Source organism: Zootermopsis nevadensis, unplaced genomic scaffold (assembly GCF_977971745.1).
Source record: "Zootermopsis nevadensis isolate Lab colony 2312 unplaced genomic scaffold, Znev_1.0 Znev_ptg000007l, whole genome shotgun sequence".
In the NCBI taxonomy this organism is placed as follows: domain Eukaryota; kingdom Metazoa; phylum Arthropoda; class Insecta; order Blattodea; family Termopsidae; genus Zootermopsis; species Zootermopsis nevadensis.
The window spans coordinates 14,973,886-14,993,572 of NW_028259139.1; the positions used below are offsets into that span (position 1 = coordinate 14,973,886).

Sequence of the window (19,687 nt, forward strand, 5' to 3'; positions counted from 1 at the left end):
AAAGCCACCAGGAAGCTGTTGGGATATTCAGCCCCGACTTAACCGAGCGGGTATAATGTAAGGGGGGTTCCCGGTTTGATTCTATGGGAATGGCGTTGAAACTTCGGTTCCATAGATTATCTTAGCTAAAGGACTGTTTTGTATATAGTTTTATGATCTTCTAAAATAGAAGGAAAATTTCAATGGCGGAGCTCAGTATAGTGATTAACTACAGACTGGACTCCCGGGGTTCGATCCCGACGGGGGCAGAGGTTTTTTTTACTCTAGCCTCTGCGTCCAGACCGGCTCTGGGGCCCATCCAGCCTCCTGTCCAATGGGTACCGGGGGTAAAGCCGAGGTCTATACTGAGTAGGAGCTATACTACCTCTCCCCCCAAGCAACCCACGTGGCGTGTTGTGGGACGGGTTTACTTTTACATTTTTTATTCACGACAGCGACAATATGGGATGGCGGCGGAAGTGAGAATGTTAACTGACGCACTTTGCTAGAGAGCTATAATGTGTCGACAAAAAGGTTTTACTGACATACGTGAGAAACAATGAAGAGACAGAAAGGCGACGTGTACAGAATCATCGAAGATGCGCCTGGCCACAGAATTACAGACGCTGGAAAATGAGCAGGGCGTTTATGACGAAGGCACAAGCCTTAAATTGTGTAATTCGTGAACAGGAGAAATGAAGTATACACGCACATTCCAGCTACAAATTCTTTGTGATGAAAGCGGATGTGACCTCCCCATCATGCGTAAAGTTCATTCATCATACAAAATTTCGTAAAATGTGCAGGCTGTTGTTAACATGATAATTAACCTTCGGGTCCCATAAAAGACTGAGAATTTCTTGACTAGCTGAGCTACTATTAACTTCTCAAAAACAATTCTGCTCGTAGTTGCAAAGTCAAAATATATTAAACTTTTATTAAAGTAAGGTTTAAAAGAACAGGAAATCTCGCGAATGTAATGACTAACAGTTTATACAACTTGGTGGATGTGTAATTGCTATGTACCCGATTGACATTAGCGATGTCCTTACGTAACACTCGATAAGATCCCTAAAGAACGCTGGGAAGACTTTCTTTATCTTTGTAGTGTAAACAACTGATATGCTGTTAAATGATTACTGCTTTCAACTCAACAAACATAATGCGGCTGTATAACAACACACTGCTTAAAAAATAGGTTCACACATCTGAAAAATGAATGTTACAGTTATGTGTACGAATACTTCGAGGTACGTTGTTAAAAGTAAGAAAGTAAAACTGCCCCACTGTATACGCTCGGGCGGGGGGAGAGAAGGGTTATATAGCTCCTACTCATTCGCCACATAGGCACTAGATGGCGGTGTGTGGTCGCCGTTATAACCCGGCGGAGCTTTACCCCCGAAGAAAGGACCAACGTTTCGAGAACCATCTTCGTCCTCGTGCTCAGGGCATTGAAGTCACTCGGTGGTTTCGCCTTTCAACCGCCTGACACGGCTGGCAGCCCGAGAAGAATTCATTTTAGATTTATTTCCGGTTTTGCATCCCTCGTCTGTCTTTACTGCAGGTTAAGATGTTTGGTCGATTTAGGCAAAAACAGAAGTTGTAGTAGGTTTAAGAAAATATGTTATTGGCAAAAGTGATCAAGAACTTGGTGACAAAATTTGCGCTTTAGCGTGAGCAATTAGCGCCTTATGGGCACGTATTTTCCACGTGTGTGTGTGTCTTCTCAGAAAAACAGCTGTAATGCTGACATATGTTAGAGGCCTACGAGCTATTCCACCTGACATTAACCAGTGACCATATGAACGAACCGTTTGATAATCATTTACACCCATCGGATGTGGTAACCTGGATGATTTCATCACAACGAATGACGTCAGCACCCAACAACCGACACCAAGCTCTACACCCACGCGAAGACCACTGACGTCATTTGCACCAGTTGCAAAGAGCAGAAGTTAATTCTATCCCGAAGAATCGAACACACAGTGATTTCATACCATCAACATTTTTTGGGGGGGTGGCTCCTTCTTCATTGCTGCCCTCCGCTTTGAGCCTGCGCTCAGATTTGCGTGCTTGGGGTATCCCCATCCAGCAGCTCAACCCTTTCGCTATTTCCTCACTCCATGGAGAAAATTTAATGGTTACGAGATTCATCAAACTTTATTAGGACGACCGCGAGAGGTGGGATAGGCGGAACATGTAGCATGTACGAGGTGCGATCGGAAAGTTTCCAGACTGTGTCAATAGAGGGCGAACCGGATGTAGTACGAGCTTCTGCCGCTAGGGGGTGCGGCCTGCATTCATAGTGAATCAGTGTGCCAGCCGGCATCATCGAATTAGCATTTGTTTCTTAGTTACGGGCGTTTTGGTAGTACATTACACCGACCCTCCTGCGATTTCGGAATGGCGTGTGCATCAAATTTTGCCAAAGACTCGCCAAAACGGCTACGGAAACCTATGAAATGCTAAAGCAAGCATTTGGGGAGTCCGCAATGGGTCGTGCACAAACTTTTGTGTGGCATTCACGTTTTAAAAATGGCCGAACCTCTGTCGATGATGACGAGCGTTCTGGACGACCATCTTCGAGCACAACGCCCGAAAATGTTACGAAGATTCGGCAGGCCATTCACGAAGATCGACGTCGTACCATCAACGACTTGTGCGACATTGTTGGGATAGGCTATGGGACCTGTCAGCTGATTCTAAAGGAAGAACTCCACATGCGACGCATCATGACAACGCGCCAGCGCACACCGCCCTCAAAGTTCGGCAGTTTTTGGCCTCAAACACCATGGCCGTCATCCCGCACCCTCCTTATTCACCGGATTTAGCTCCGTGTGACTTCTTCCTCTTCCCAAAGATGAAAATTCAGCTAAAGGGAAGGAGATTTGAGACGATAGAAGAGATTCAGGCAGAATCGCAGATGGTGCTTGACAGGCTGACAAAGAAAGATTTCCAGGGATGCTTGCAGGCTTGGCAGCGTCGCTGGGATCGTTGTGTTCCCTCCCAGGGGAACTACTTCGAGGGTGATGGATGAATTTAATACCTGAGATAAGAGTACGGGTTTTTATAGGCGCAGTCTTGAAACTTTTCGATCGCACCTCGCATGCACAGAAGGATGAGAAATGAATGTAGGAAATTGATGGGTCACCTGGGAAACCTAGTGGATTCGAAGGAAAAATGAATGCGTTGTGAAAAGCTGTTTGTTTTCCATGATGAGAGCAGATATTTCGTTGAGACAGAAATGGATACTTTCCTCGAATATGATTCTACCAACGTTCAGGTAGTTTCATGAGTCCATTACTGTGCGTCATGTTGACGGGTAATCATTTCGACTTCATCGTTTGACAAGAAGTGGCGTCCTCTGAGATGTTCCTCCATTTTTGAGAACAGAAAAAAGTCACATGGAGCGAAGTCAGATGTATGTTAAAGCCATTGAAACTCTGCGGTCGTGTGAGGCCTCGCGTTGTTGTGCCGGAGGAAAACCTGCTACATGTCAGGACGAATCCTTCCGAGTATGTGCCTTTAATTTCAACGTTTAGGATCCACTCGGCTCTGTCATCCCTGGTGACATTGGCGCGCATGAATTCGTTCGTAACGCAACAGCGCCTTTGTTGGCGGATGTCCATTTGCATCTGTTTTCACTTCCTCGTGTTGAGTATTTTGGGAAGCCAGCACGAATAAAAATTTCGGTGTCCGAAGATCGGCAGTCATCGCCGTCGCTCGCAGACGTGAAACTTCAGCTTTGTTTATTGTTGCCCGCAGAGAAACTCAACGCGATTCTGTTTGATGGTTTCGTCAACGCCCTTTCCGTGATCTTCGTCTTCTCCCGCTCGCTGTTTTGATATTCGGGTTGGCATGTCCGAGGTTTGCCTCTCGGAGTTAAACGTCGTCCAGTGCCGATGTGTCCACGGTCTTCTCCGTTTCTTTCGTCAGAGGTGGGACGTGAGGGCGTATGGGAATGAGCGTAGTCTTTTGTTTAAGGTTGTTGAAAACAGTGACGTGAATATGAGCGTTCTTTCGTTGTTTACTGTGTTTTTGGGCTGGGAAAATGTGGCTCAGTATAGGGCCAAATGGCGAACTTTTGTGTTTACGGTAATGGACATTTTGTTTCTACAAAAGACGGGGGATTTTTGAACAACTGAACGACTATCAGTTTCTCAAGGACTCAGCTCCAGATGTTAAAATTGAAGTACACGTCTTCACATGCGGCCTGAGCCGCTACTGATATTTATTGATCAAGCTTAAAAAGTCAGGATTTAAGTGAATTTATTTTGTCCAACCTGAAATTTGCCCGACGAGTTTTAAACGTTTGGCCCTTCATACTAAATGTCAGTTGCATCCTTCGGGCGAATTTTGATGGGGGAAGACGCGGGCCTACTTGATGTATCTGTTACGAATTTCATGTAAGGAACGCGTAGTGGTTGAACGTGGGAACGCGGTCTCACGATGCGTGGCTGACATCTTTAATTAAGATCTGTGCCACTACGAATGAAGATATGTCGCTGTCGGCACACTGAAATAAATTGAAGCTCATGTCTTATTCAGTTTATTGCATAAACGGAACTGCTGAAGTCTGTTGTTATTTATACTTTTCTTTGAAGCTCTCGTCTGAAAGTAAAGTAGTTTTGAAATTGAATCATTATGGGCCTCCTTCATGAAACTGTGTCGCGATTAGCATCGGTGTTTGCCATCATTAAAGCTGATGTAGTGGCTGAGTAGTGTGCTGGGGAAGGGGGGAAATTAACGAGGAAGAATATTATTTCTACTGTCTTCGTAACCTAGTAGCGCGATCAAACCAAGAAACGCATTGTAATTACGCCTGAGTAAACAAGAAATCCTCGCAGGTAAAGGTACTTCGGAGATCAAAGCCCAGAATTAAGATCGACCTGGGTCAAGGATCGTGAGGGCACGTGGATTTAACTTTCTTAGGACACTTCACATGTTCTTTGAGCTCATGAACCTTTGTTTCACATTGACTATCACCTGCCTAAGGAAATCCCAGCCGTGGAGTTACGTCGTTGTTGCGTTTGTAAATTAACTCTGGCGTGAAGGTGGCTGTCATCCGAGTTGTCGTTTAGTGTGACAGAAGTTCTTCTACCTTTCTACCAGACTATGCGGATAAACAATCCAGAAGACAGCCCATTTTCGTAGTCGTCGCCGTAAGAACCTGAAATCTCACCAACTTTGTCTTTTTTTATTGGTTTTGTCACTTTTCACACGCTGTTCACTGTCCATTAACTTGAACATGTTTCGGTTCAATGTGGGCATCATCAGGTTCAGTTACCTGCTTTTGTCATTGCATTGTATTTTCTCCACCCGATGTCAGGAAGTAATAAAATTATATGTTAATACGTACAGCGACTCACCACAACACATACATGTCGCACAAGAAACACACCGGGACTCACCAAACTGCGCAAAAAATGTTTTTTTTAAATTTTCAACCGTTTTAACTAATTTAAAACTTTTTAACATTGAATTTTATCATTATTTATTTATATCGGGAGGAACAAATAAGAATCTGATGATGGCTGCATTGGGCCGAAACGTATTGTTCTAGTGAGTCGATATTGAACTGAATGTATGAAAAATTACAAACAAGGAAAACAAAATTCACTGACTTATTTTGAATTCCGCCGATATTTTAAAACAGAAAATACAACGCACGCTTTCTGTTCGGAACACGCTTAGTCAAGAGAAATTACTCGATTGAAAATTCGCACGCCTACCAATTTGAAAAAAGTCGTGATTAGGAAACTTTTGTACAAGAGAATGCTGTCAAGTTGGGCATTATAATGTACACGAAGTTGGCGCCACCGTGCAAGTCCGGCGCATGCGCGGGGAGCGAAGCGGGATCGGGTCTAGCTTAGCCTGGGACCGCCAGATCGATGTTACGCCACGACGTAACCGCACCCGCCGGTGGGAAACGCCTTTTCACTGGCTGGACATTGCCTCATGCCACCGCAGAGAAATTTTGTCTCGGAGGGTTGGATTGGTCCATGTTTTCTTTTTATTCCATTGCATTTCGAAGCAGTCTCTGTTTTTCTCATGCCCCCAATGACTGCTGAAGAAGATGCTGCCCCAAGTTCGTTTAGGAAGTTAAAGAAGTGTTTTTCCAGTCTGGAGAATTCCAAAATTCGCCATTTGGGATTTTGTTTCTTCGTTTGTCTTGATCGTGATTTATTATGGACATATATGTGAGGTTATCAAACCCAACCAAAGCGGATGTAGAGGTTGCGCGAGTAGTGGTGGCACCTAAATGCGTGACGTATAAGCCGAGAGAGGGGCGTTCAGTAGTAGGGGGGGGGGTCGCACAGCCTCGGCATTTTCCCTTGTACATCGCTAAAAGTACCGGTTACATATCCTAACGAGACATACATTTTGCCGTTCTCTGTAAATGCGTAATGAGCTAGATGTCTTCCTTATTTTAAATTGGTTTAAAGTTTGGTTAAAATTATGATTTATTATTGCACCGATACGGACAAAAATTAAATTATTTTTAAAACTTGTAGTGCGTTCTTATAAATCGTGGAAATCCTTTTGGTAGTGTCTGAAATGAAACGTGCGCCATATGACTCACTCCGCATTACGCCTATTTTACTTGTGCACTGCACACGCAGAACACACAAACGTTTAAGCATTTGATTGTCAAATGCAGTCTCCGGGCCTACGTCTGCCAAGGATTACGTTCGTCCGCCGAGCGAGGGCGTTGTGTGCTCGTCAGTAACAGCAAATCACAGCTTAGCTTATCTGAACAAAGTTCTTTTCTAAGAAACTTGGTTATTTATATAAAAACCCTCAATAGATCGTGGAATCTGTGGAATCGAAATATTTATCAATTATGAAAATGCATTTGATTCAACTTATAATCGAAACCGCTTCTGTTATGTCTAACCATGCACGTGACCTGCGGGTTTAAGTCGAAATTTGTAGGTTTAGCAGTGAATATGTTAAGAGTTTCGGAGTGCTTTATATGAATTTTTAATCGTCCAGTTTTTACCAAGCCATTTAGCTCTTCTGGAAAGGAACCCTTGGTGTCTTAGGCCCTTTCCGGCAGGTTATGTTTCGTTGAGTGTAGTGCACCATGTTGGGAAGTTCTCATGTTATTGACGAGTGATTTGGAATTGCTTCAGCGGGATATTTGCGCAGCCGGCCGAGTAATCTGGAATTCACGGAACAGTGGCCACTGCATTCTCATGCTGATCGTGGGCATAATTTTCACGTTACATTGGTCCGTTGCTGGTGGCTCACGCACGCTCCGCGTCGGACTGCCATTTCTCATGCGAGGGCAAAGTATTAATACATATGTCAGGAGTACAAAACAATAATTTTAACTGTTGTTTTATATGGGTGCGAAACATGGTCTCTCACTCAGAGGGAGGAACATAGATTGCAGGTGTTTGAGAATCGGGTGTTGAGGAGGATATTTGGGCCTAAGAGAGAAGACGATGGGGCGTGGAGAAAACTGCATAATGATGAGCTTAAAAATCTGTACTCCCCCAGTATTGTCAGGGTGATTAAGTCGAGAAGAATGAGATGGGCCGGGCATGTAGCGCGCATGGATGGGACAAGAGGTGTGCACCGGGTACTGGTTGGGAAACCTGAAGGGAAGAGACCGCTGGGGAGACCTAGACGTAGATGGGAGGATAACCTCAGGCGGGATCTATGGGAGATAAGAGTTGAAGGAGACTGGATTTTGTTGGCCCAGGACAGGGTCCGGTGGAGGGCTTTGGTTAATTCGGTGATGAACCTTCGGTTTCGGTAAGCCATCTGGTTGGTTGGGTCCACTATTTGGGAAGCCTGAGGGGAAGAGACCGCTGGGGAGACCTAGACGTAGATGGGAGGATAATCTCAGGCGGGATCTATGGGAGATAAGAGTTGAAGGAGACTGGATTTTGTTGGCCCAGGACAGGGTCCGGTGGAGGGCTTTGGTTAATTCGGTGATGAACATTCGTGTTCCCTAAGCCATCTAGTTAGTTAGTTAGTACCATGCAGAGGTGGAATAAAATCGCGGTCGAAACAGTTGCATTGTGCTGTTAGGTTAGGTTTGTTGTGATATTCAGCTGACAGGGAAAATTATATTATATTACCTGAAGCAGTTCAGCCAATTCCCCCTAGTTTATTTAACGACGCATTTTAACTATCTCAGACTATATACCATCGAATGGAAGAATGAGAGTGAATACTGAATCGGAAATATATGGAAGGAAGCTGTCGTGGCCTTATGTAAGGCACTCCCGGCATTTGCCTGGAGGGTCTGAGGAAAACTACGAAAAACTCCAGTCCGGATAGCCGGTGTCCAGGCCGAGGTATGAACAGGGACCTCCCGAATTCGAAGCAGGGCCCATAGTATTGTTAGGTTGAGCTCCGGTAATGTAAAGGAATGTACGGAAACAATGTTGCTAGCAAAGCGCTGTTCCGTAAAATAAATTTATTGAGTAATTGCTGACAATAGTCGGATGGAGTTTACAGGCAAAGAAAGGGTAATGCACGTCATTCAGTAAGCTAGCTGCCTGTCGCAGTAGAAGTAAATTTCATTGCTTGGCGTTGTGTGGAAACGTGTCACTTCGTGTGTGCCCTGCACGTTCAACTGGTGGTCGGTCATAGGGACAAAGCCTCTGGAATTAGATGCGTGTCCGAATTCCTTCCCTCTTGACTGCACACGAGAGCAGTGGGTGTCAGAACCAGTGTGAACTGCTTTTCAGTACAGGTGACTCGTTATACGCTCTTTCGCTGTTCCCTTTTTAGATTATCCGCGGTTTTATTTCGTAGTCACGAGCGTCAGAATCAGCGGCCAAGGTAGAAGCTGCCGCAGTCTGCCCCCTCCCCCGCTTTGACTTCCGGACTGCAAATAAGGTTTTTTTTAAATGGTGTATTATTCAGAAAAAATGTATGCGTTTTTATGTTTCTCCGTTTTACGCGTTTTAGATTTTCTCGGAGATTCGCAGGAACGAAGGCCTCGCGTATAACGAGAGTCTGCTGTATGGCGATGACTTTGTGAGCCAGTTTACGAAAGGGCGTGAGTTTAAAGGAGGGATAATCGCCGTTAATGAAACTGCGCGAGAAATTAACACCAGTCACGGAAAGAAGCAGTGCAAGAGTGGGTTAAGGCGAGGAACTTGCGCATTTGACGAAATGCATTGAAAATTAGGGCAATTGTGTAAAAAAAACCATCAATGTGTGTGATAGAGTTGACTTTGTTTTCTTTATTTTCGTGCTAATAAGAACCGAGATTGGCGGAAATCGGGGCTTGGGCCGTGACGCTGACACCCCCCCCCCCCCCCTCCTAAAGTGTCGTTTCGAGAATGAATAGGAGCTATACGATGTTCTTGTTGTCCCACCAAGCACCGCCATGGCTTGTAGCGAGACGGCTTTGCGTTTTGTGAGCGACAGAAAACATTTGGGGACAGCGCCTTCCGCTCACGTTCAGATGAAATTGTCTCTGCTCGAAAGACGGACGAAAATACGTGACTCTTAGGATGTCATTAATGAGCATTTCGTCAATGGAGAGAGTGGGTTTTATTGTAACTTGAACAGTAATTAAAATTTATTTCCATTGCAGAGTTTCTTATTTTCTGCTTTAAGGATGAAATTGACGTTAGTTGTCATTCTTATCATTGTCGGGGTCGTCTGAGCACTGTAATGAATCTTCGTGTTCCATGAAAGGCACCTGAGCTGTTGTTAAGTCTTTAGCAAAGGCCTTTCTCTACGGAATTGATTAATTTTACGGTCTGATGTGGAATGTGCAGGAAGGACTTCGGTCAGGCTTTGCTTTTTAATCGAAAATAATAGGAGATAAATCGGGAACTAATCCTGCCAATCAGAGTGTGACGGATTTAGTGCCAATTATCATGGACATTGCGGAACCATGGACTTTTGGTTTTCATACAGTTAAGTAGACTGTATACACGTGTAATGCATGTTTGTAAAGATATAAAACACATCACTTGCATTGACTGGTTAGACATTTTAGACTAAGTTACTCCTACTACTAAAGATACAAGCAGTATTTATTAGTCGATCTTGTAACATGCTTAAGTAATACAGCTACGAAGGCAAGCTGGACCATGTTTGAGTGTGTTTAAGTGTCCTCCTCACTAACTGTACCTTCCGTCTTGTGTTGCCTTGCTGCTTGCATGATGGACGCGAAGCAGCAACCCGCAGCACAGAATCAACCTCAAGTGAGTCAGTCGTCTTCAACTCCAGCGATACTCCATCCACACACTGACCTGTCTTCATCAGCTGTCTTAAAACAAGTGAGTATTGCATGCTTGTTATTTACAATTTCGAGTTATTTACTCAAATGCCCGCTTGAATAATATCGATTACAAAAAATAAATTTGTCCGTATTTCCAGTAGAGCACAGTGTTCGTTTCGGTATATAGGATATTTTTAAGGCCTTGTGTTAAAATTTTATTTTACGGGTGCTGGTAAGTACGTGGCACATTAAAAGTTTCCTTTTAATTTTGTTGAGACACGAACAGAAAATCTAAAACCAAACTCGGGGTCCTGTTTCTTGTGGCTCTTATATTTGGGAAGGGATCATGCGTAAACTTTTTGAACCACCCTGTGACCAATATTAAAATTCTCCGTAATATTTGTTCGCTGTTCTTTTGTAACAAGGGACCACGTTAATTAAGCGTGTGAAGTGTCAGAAATTCAAAGGTTACTTTATTTAATCCTCGGTTAACGGAATTTGTAAAATAAATACCGTTATTAGGTGGAGCTACCGTTTGCCCTTTCTTTGCGAACATTCGACAAAAGTTCTGTCTTCAGCTGTTACGTATTTCAGCGCCGTGCTTTTATTCGAACGCGTGCAGCGTTATATTGAAGTAGTTTAATTTCAGAATTGTTGCCGATTTGAAAAAAATGTTGTTGCTTCTTTTGTATTAAATTAGAAATTGCGATTCTAAGAAAAATTACCATGTCCTGTTCGATACCTACGTGTCAGAATCATCGAAGTTTGTCAGCAACTTCACGGTATAATCTGAAAATCATGTTTTTTTTTAAACTTGTGAAAAATGAATAAACGTAGTTTCTGAGACGAAGGTGGCTGGCTGTCTTCTGGGTTATAGCGTCCTGTAGTTTGGTAGAAGTTTACCGACGTTTCGGAGGTCTTGCCTACCTCCATCATCAGGGCTATGTACCGACTAATCCCTCTGAGAAGCACGCTAATAGCCCATCCCACATTCCCCACTCTGCACAGCTCCCTTCTGATTGGTTTTTCCGAAGCTTTAGGGAGAAAGAAAACATGGGAGGCTCTGGGAACATTCAGCTGCTCACAACACAAGATATCAGAAAATGTTCTGGCTGTTTGAATCAACGAAAAACGAAACTCGTTCACAAATTTAATCGACTGGACCATGAATTTTACACTTTGCCCGTGTTTGAAATGAAGTCAGTATCTGTCTTATCTTCCACACGAAACATATCTTACTATAAAAATTTGTGATTCCTCGTTGTCTTCAACCAATTTGTCGTCAAAAAATGACGTCATCAACAATGCCAACAGATATTTGTTTACTCGGCATTGTTGTGGAACACAACAATGCCGTGTAAACAAATATCTGTTGACATTGTTGAAGTCGACACAACAATGCCGAGTAAACAAATAACGCTTCACAGCAAGGAAATCAAAGAATATCAAGTCAGTCGCATTATCACTGCTCCAGAAGCAGCACGTCGCATTCTTAAAAATTGACTAACAGTTGTCCTAAAACATCAGGAAAGTGAAAGAAGACGTTATCAAGTATTTGAAGTACCAACTCCAACAACTTCAACAAGGTAAACTGATACGCATTCGATATATTACGATTACGAAAACTATTATGAAAACTGACTTTATGATCGATTTTAAGACGAAGATTTGCAGGGGTGGGGCTGTACGTAGAAAGTTGACTGACCAAGAACTGTTGGCCTCTGAACAGCGACGTAAAGAACTAAAACATCAGACATTTAAGAAATAAAGAAAAGCGAAGGGAGACTTACATTGATAAACGAGACCATATTAACGACACATGTAGAAAAACAGACGAAGATTTGCAAGGGTGGGATTGGAAGTAGATAGTTGACTAACCAAGAACACTTGGCCTCGGAACAGCGACGTAAAGAACTAAAACATCAGACATACTTAACAAAAAATAGAAGAGGGAAAAAGACGACTTGCAATGTTGGGGTTGGACGTAGATAGTTGACCAACCAAGAACTGTTGGCCTCTGATCAGCGACGTAAAGAAGTAAAATATCAGATTACAGGAAGCGCTCCGAAAGGATTAGCCATCGTTGTCGTCAAAAAATGACGTCATCAACAATATCACCTTATATTTGTTTATACACGGGGGTTAGTTTAGTGTCTTACTCAAGATTTTAAAACGCAACCAACCCCCTTCGGGGGGTTGGTCAAGTGTTTAAACCCCCCATTCGGGGGGGGGGTTAGTTTAGTTTCTTACTCAGGGGTTAAAACACTTGGATGAGACACTAAACTAACTCCCTTTTGGGACTAACCAAGGTTGGTTGCGTTTTACAAACTTGACCAATCCCCCCTAGGAGCTCCGAAAGGAGCGCCCTGCTCTAGTATTAAAAAATGCTCTACTTGGTATTCTATTATAAAAATTTGTGATTCCTCGTCGTCAATAAATTACGTCATCAACAATGTCAACAGATATTTGTTTACTTGGCATTGTTGTGGAATACAACAATGCCGAGTACAACAACAATACAGAGTAAACAAATAACGCTTCACAACAAAGAAATCAAAAATTATCAACCCAGTCGCATTATCACTGCTCCAGAAGCAGCACATCGCATTCTTGAATATTGACTGACAGTTGGCTTAAACATCAGAAAAGTGAAAGAAGAAGTTATCAAGTATTTGAAGTACCAACTCTAACAACTCCTACAAGGTAAACTGATACTCATTCGATATATTACGATTACGAAAGTATCATGAAAACTGACTTTTGATCGATTTTAAGACGAAGATTTGCAGGGGTGGGGCTGGACGTAAGTAGTTGACTGAACAAGAAATGTTGGTCTCTGAACAGCGACGTAAAGAACTACAACATCAGACCTATTTAAGAAATAAGGAAAAGCGAAAGAAGACTTACATTGATAAACGTAGAAAAACCTATTCAATAAGAACAGAAGGGAAAAAAAGCAGACGAAGATTTGTAAGGGTGGGGTTGGACGTAGAAAGTTGACTGACCAAGAACAGTTGGCCTCTGAATAGCGACGTAAAAACTTAAACATCTGACCTATCTATCAAATAAAGAAAAGCGAAGGGAAATTTACATTGATAAACGTAGAAAATCTTATTCAGCAAGAACAGAAGAGCAAAAAACAAACAAACGATGATTTATAAGGGTGGGGTTGGACGTAGATAGATGACTGACCAAGAACAATTGGCCTCTGAACAGCGATGTAAAGAACTAAAACATCAGACGTACTTAACAAATAAAGTAAAGCGAAGGGAGACCTATATTGATAAACGCAGGAAAACGTATTTAACAAGAACACAAGAACAAAAAATCAGACGAAGATTTGAAAGAGTGGGGTTGGACGTAGATAGTTGACTGACCAAGAATTGTTGACCTCTGAACAGCGACGTAAAGAACTAAAACATCAGAACTATTTAACAAATAAAGAAAAGCTAAGGAAGACATACATTGATAAACGTAGAAAAACTTATTCACCAAGAGTAGAAGAGAAAAAACGAAGATATGTATGGATTGGGTTAGACGTAAAAAGTTGGCTGACCAAGAACAGTTTGCCTCTGAACAGCGAGGTAAAGAACTAAAACAACAGAATTATTTAACAAATGAAGGAAAGCGAAGTAAGACTTACATTGATAAAAGTAGAAAAACGTATTCAACAAAAACAGGAGGGAAAGAAATCAGACGAAAATTTGCAAGGGTCGGGTTGGACGTAGAAAGTTGACTGACCACGAACAGTTGGCCTCTGAACAGCGACATAAAGAAGTAAAAAATCAGATTAGAGAAAGTGCTCCGAATAAGACACTAAATTAACAACCCGAAGGGGGATAGTTTAGTGTTTTACTCAAGATTTTAAAACGCATCCAACCCCCCGAAGGGGGAGTTAGTTAAGTGTTTTAACCCCCCATTCGGGTGGGTTAGTTTAGTTTCTTACTCAAGGGCTAAAACACTTGAATGAGTCACTAAACTACCCCCCCCCCCCCGAAGGGGAGGTTAGTTTAGTGTCTTACTAAAGATTTTAAAACGCAACTAACCCCCGAAGGGGGGGTTGTCAAGTGTTTTAACCCCCCATTCGGGTGGGTTAGTTTAGTTTCTTACTCAAGAATTTAAAACGCAACCAACCCCCCCGGAGGGGGGGTTTGTCAAGTATTTTAACCACCATGTTTAGTTTCTTACTCAAGGGTTAAAACACTTGAATGAGACACTAAACTAACCCTTCCGAAGGGGGTTAGTTTAATGTCTTACTCAATATTTTAAAACGCAACCAAACCCCCCAAAGGGGGTGTTTGTCAAGTGTTTAAACCCCCCCATTCGGGGATGGTGGCGTTTTACAAACTCGACCAACCCTCCCTAGGAGCTCCGAAAGGAGCGCCCTGCTCTAGTTTTTCAATAATATTCTTCATCTTTAACTTCTTTCTAACCTCGTTCTACCGTCGCGTTCATTTTTTGGCAACAGTCGTGTTTTTCCTCGTTTGCGGTAATGCATCTGTCCTGTAGTTAACTTCAGCAGGGCGAGTGAGTGCCTTCCGGCACAAAATTTTGTCCTCTGCAGAGAATCTGGTGGTAGGATGGAGGTGTAACTGCAGGCCAGCATCCCTTACTAGTGAGATCATTTGCAGCTGCGTCTCTGTTCAAGGCAGGCTAAGGTGATATTTATTCCCGCGATTTACATTTGATGCACTTAGAATAGGGCTGTGTGTTTGTACATTGGCTGCCTGTCTCTATATTCTATGTCCGGGCGTCGTCTGTGTAGGCCAGGGAAATAAGGGGATAGTACCTTAAATTAGGCCACGACCACTTCCATCCGTATTAATTAATTATCACATCATTTGAGGTGAGAAGTCTTGTCCAGTGACAGCGCCGTTAATTAAATAAGTACGTAAATAGTATCGGACAGCCGACAAGGAGTGGTCGTTCGACGTAGGAAATGTCATATGAGCATGTCTTTACACTTAAAACGAAACCTCGTGTCTCCAAGGAAGCTGATGACTGTTAAAATATTTTCCAAATCATCGGTTATGTTGTTAGCCTATTAGACAAAACGGGAAATATTTTTTCTCAGTCTTAGTTAGATACTGGTTTTTATTGTGAATAAGACATTGTGTGACTTATAAATTGCGCTGTAGCTCTGTTTTATTTATTTACTGTATATTTAACGACGCTTTTTAAGTAGCGTCGAATGAGAGGATGATAACGAATTGGAACGGATGTGGAAGGAAGCGGTCGTGAGCTAATTTAAGGTACTATCCCGGCATTTGCCTGGTGGGACTGAGGGAAACCACGAATCGGAATGGCCGTCTCGGGGCCGAGACTTGAACCCGAATACGAGGCGAGAGTGCTAACCACTCGACCACGATGTTCGGTCTCGCCCTGAGGCTGTAAACCGCATTAGGAGGAGTCTGTGAACGATAAGGGCGTTGAGCTAATGAGGCATTTGCAGGGGCCGCGTGTCAGCTTTCTCGTACACAGGATTTTGCAAGAAAATTTGTTATTTTAAATTAAAATTTATATTTATGGGTCTAATATTGCGATGCAAACTCACGTACGTCCAGCGTCTAATTAGCTGGTGCTGGTAGTTTCTTGGGTAACATTTTGTAGCTTCCGATAACTTCTTTTTAATATTGTTAGGACGTCATTCGTGACGAATGTGCAAGAAATTTTTCGTTTACGCAGCTCTCACGACCTCTGTATAATGACAACAGCCCTTGCGTAAATCACGTTGATTAGCTCTAAAACCCAGTACGAATAAAGCGTCCTCTGGGGGCGCCTTGCGGGCCTTTGTTACCTCAAAATAGCTCAGGTAGGACAGTGAATGCTTCTGTCGTCTGACCAGTCAGCGTTTTTAAATCCGGCCCTGAGTCTGGTAGGATCGTATTTTAGATTACACCATGGGATATTCGTAAACCTCTGATGGTATCTTAAATATGGAAGGGACAGAACAGTGCGTTTTGAAATAAAACATTCCCGTCAAGCATTTATTCGTACACACCTGTTTACAGCATCCATTCTGTGATCTACATTTTACTGTTGCATCCAGTTAGGTGGTTTTTATGCCAGGCAGCGAATGGGAGTTTTCATTAGAACCGAGTGACGTCGCTTTCAGTGGATGTATCAGGACAGTGTTCTGTGTTAATTGTGTTGCGAAGTTTTTAGCTGTTACCAAGTTAACATTAATTTTCAATATTGGTTTGTCTCAGTTCCAGGCGTCCGTCCGAGAGCAAGATGGCTCCCACAACTACCATAGAAACTGTCACCATCACCCGACCGCTGAAGGTAAGTGGAAGGATAAAGGTTAATTATTTCCAACAGCTTTCTCCACGTGGTAATTCCTCTTACCAGTCCTGCATATCAACCAGAAAGTATATCCTTTTTCTGTACTGTTTCGTGTTTTTGTAAATTGCAAGGAGACGGGTCAAATCAATTATTAATTTGTCTGTTTACTCGACCATTTGTTTGCATTCGGGATTTTGACAATTATTACTCGTCTTTGGTTGATTAGCTGTTACCATTTGCAAGTAATTTGCGTGTTATTTGCAGCAAATGGCGTTGCTGAATTAGAACTGAGAAGAGATGGTAGGAGCCGAGGGGGAAGGAATTGTGTCTGGGTGTGAAGTATCGGCTAACAGTTTTGCAGATGGACGGGGAAGAACTAGAACGCGAGGGTGTTGTGAATGGACAGATATAAAATTTGTAATTTCGGCAAAAGAAACCCTGCGTGGCAGATCGAACAAAATAGAATCCCAATATATTTGGCGTGATCCACACGCGAATAGGGTGTGTATGATGAAAAGACCTGCGGTTATGTGCAGATAATCCGTTTACAAGTATGGGAGCGAAGGCTTCATTAACATTTTATGGCGATACGGCGTTTGATTGGGCTACGGAAGCACATGCGATTTGCTGGACAAAAAATTAAGGAAGTGGGTTAGCATCGTCGAAGACTGCTGTTTCAAAGTTGAGGGATTTATGTGTGCGTGCGTGAACAGGTAGGTAAATATGTAGGCAAGAGAATTGAATGAATGCTAGTGATGTGGGACCCTTGCTCCGCGACCATTTCCCGATGTTTTGTGTGCCCTCTAGTCTTCGATCCATAAGCAGCCCTTGTACCTTAAACGAAGTACAGTATATATCTATATAGCAGGGTTTCGTGGTGATTGATTGCCCGGTCTGAAAAGGTGCTTACGCAAGTGATAAAATCATGATTTATCTGAAGCACCACAGTCGCACGATGTGTGAGGCCATTGCCGTTTTATCCATCAGCGTCTTCCTGTAGGCCCCTGGTCTCGTTGAGGCCTGTGGCTTTCGGGCACCCTGGTCAGGGCCTCGCAGGACTGGTGACTCCCTCCCCGCTTTCGGTGGACCGAAACCGTTTTCGCCGTCAAAATACTTTTTTTCCTTCTGCGACAAGGACGCAAAGGATTAGATTTTTTTGGTGTCTTCTCGTGAGATTCTGCGAAAAAGTGCTCTGGGGGTTGAATAATCTGACCTCGCTCAGTCACCGGGTCGAGACCGGCTTTGTGGCCTGTCCGATCTCCTGTCCTCGTGGGTTCCGAGACTTTTTCATCGGGAGTAGAGCGGTCGGGAAGTGAAGCTGGCTTCTGAACTCCTTGTAGTGCCCAGGGCAAGAAAGAGTGAAATAATGTTTATGTTGTTTCTTTAACGACACTGCCAGCAGCTCAGAATGTATAGTATCGATTGGTAGGATGATTCAAAATGTGTGGAAGGGAGCGGCCGTGGTATGATTTTAGGAGGCACTGAGGAAAACTACGAACCCCCCCCCCCTCCTCCTCCTCCATAGGATAGCTAGTGTTGAGGTCGAGATTCGAACCTGGAACTTATTGAATATTTCCGTAAATCTTGATGGCGTTTGGTGTTTTTCGATGCATTTTGATGTTTCATAACGTGAATTTGAAATGCTGGGTTGGCTGTTTTGAAGGAACGACACTCGTTTTGCGTAGGCCTACTGGCTTTTGGTAGGAACAGCTCGGAATGAGTTTTACTTTGGTTTTGTTTTTGTGTTTTTCTTCTGGCAGACAAAACATTTCGCCTTCTTGCGACCGCGAAGCGAATTAGCTGTGTCGACTGTTTCGACACAAAACTGGCTAATTAAGTAGTCACGTGGTTCACCACGCGCCAACTCATCAGTTGTGCCACTTACCATTTATTTGTCAGACCGCATGTGTTTGAAGCCGCTCTGCTCCGATGCGTTTAACGCCGGGGGTGAAAATCCCAAACGACGATGATTACCGACTCGTCCACCCGGTATATTCGAGCGAGTGAGCACGAAACCTCGCTGTTTGACGCTCCGAAGGTTTGGTGTACGCGCCTTGGGGGGAGGGGGGTTGCAGTGTACGGGGGAATTTGTAAGCTCTTCGAGGCTTGTAGGATTATTTGAGGTTTTCACGGCGGTGAGTCTGAAGATGGCTGTCTTCTTCCAGGCTTCTTGTTCTCTGTCGAGTAGCTCAAGCAATTATTATTATTATCCCATCTATTCACCAATTAAGAGGGTATTTACTTCTATGTACCCGAGGCAAACCTTGCCCCTGAGGTACATAGTGCACCAGCTATTTCCGAAATACATTTTGTTTTTAATACATTTGCATGAATTATATAGTTTTATTGTGAGGGATGATTATATATTTTACGACATTACGAATATTTTCTTAGTGACTTGGAGACAGTTCCAGTTGCTCCTATAATTATTTGGTATTTTATTGCTGTTTAGAGCATTTGTTGGCTCGTTGCATTTATTTATATACTCGATCTGCTCATGTACGCACGTGTGTCTAGCCGAGTGCACAATCAAAAGTTATAATTTGTTTAATCTCTTTATCACATGTAGGCCGGAATTTCTGATAGTGGGCTCCGATGTCCTCAGTTTCAAAACGCGCAGGATCTCATGATATTTTTTGACCGTGTTCTTGTTTAAAAATTTACTTGGATATTATCCATCGTCTAGTAATAAAACGTAAAAAACATAAAACGACGTTTCGGAGATGGGGCTCTATCTCCGTCTTCAGGTTCCTACTCAGTTGGGCTAATCCCTATCTCCGGATAGGGATTAGCTCTATCTAGTGGGCCCAACTGAGTAGGAACCTGAAGACGGAGATAGAGCCCCATCTCCGAAACGTCGTTTTATGTTTTTTACTTTTTATTACTAGACGATGGATAATATCCAAGTAATTTTTTATTCAATTGACTCTTCACCATCGTCAAGAAGTTTTATATTTGGTGTTCTTGTTTGCCTACGTATTTCTGAGTTGTCAGTTCCAGTGAATTGATGTCACCCATTAAGTCACGCCGAGTGTCTGAAGAGATTCGTAATTTCAGAATTTTTGTTTTGTCGGAACAGAGTGTTTGAAAGCACAGTGGTGAGGGGCGTATTTCTACCTAAGAAAGATGATGTGAAAGGGAGATGAAAAAGAGACGTTTTGAAAAGCTTCTTAATGTTTGCATCTCTTGTGTTTTGAGAACGATTAAATCAGTAACTAT

The 19,687-nt window shown here is 43.0% G+C and overlaps 1 protein-coding gene across 7 annotated transcripts in view; it reads left to right on the forward strand.

Moving 5' to 3' along the window:
* Positions 1-19,687, forward strand: part of LOC110828016 (transmembrane protein 47) — an 82,142-nt gene that overhangs the window by 12,962 nt on the left and 49,493 nt on the right. For 4 of the 7 annotated variants that reach the window (XM_087344430.1, XM_087344431.1, XM_022060281.2 and 1 more), the window contains exons 2-3: positions 10,140-10,241; positions 16,393-16,468. In XM_087344430.1, coding sequence (XP_087200556.1) covers positions 16,418-16,468 — 51 coding nt within the window. In that variant the 5' untranslated portion in view covers positions 10,140-10,241; positions 16,393-16,417. Of the gene's footprint in view, positions 1-10,139; positions 10,242-11,619; positions 11,770-12,754; positions 12,887-16,392; positions 16,469-19,687 lie in introns of those variants that run through there. The other 3 variants (XM_087344432.1, XM_087344433.1, XM_022060277.2) reach the window with 3 other exon arrangements.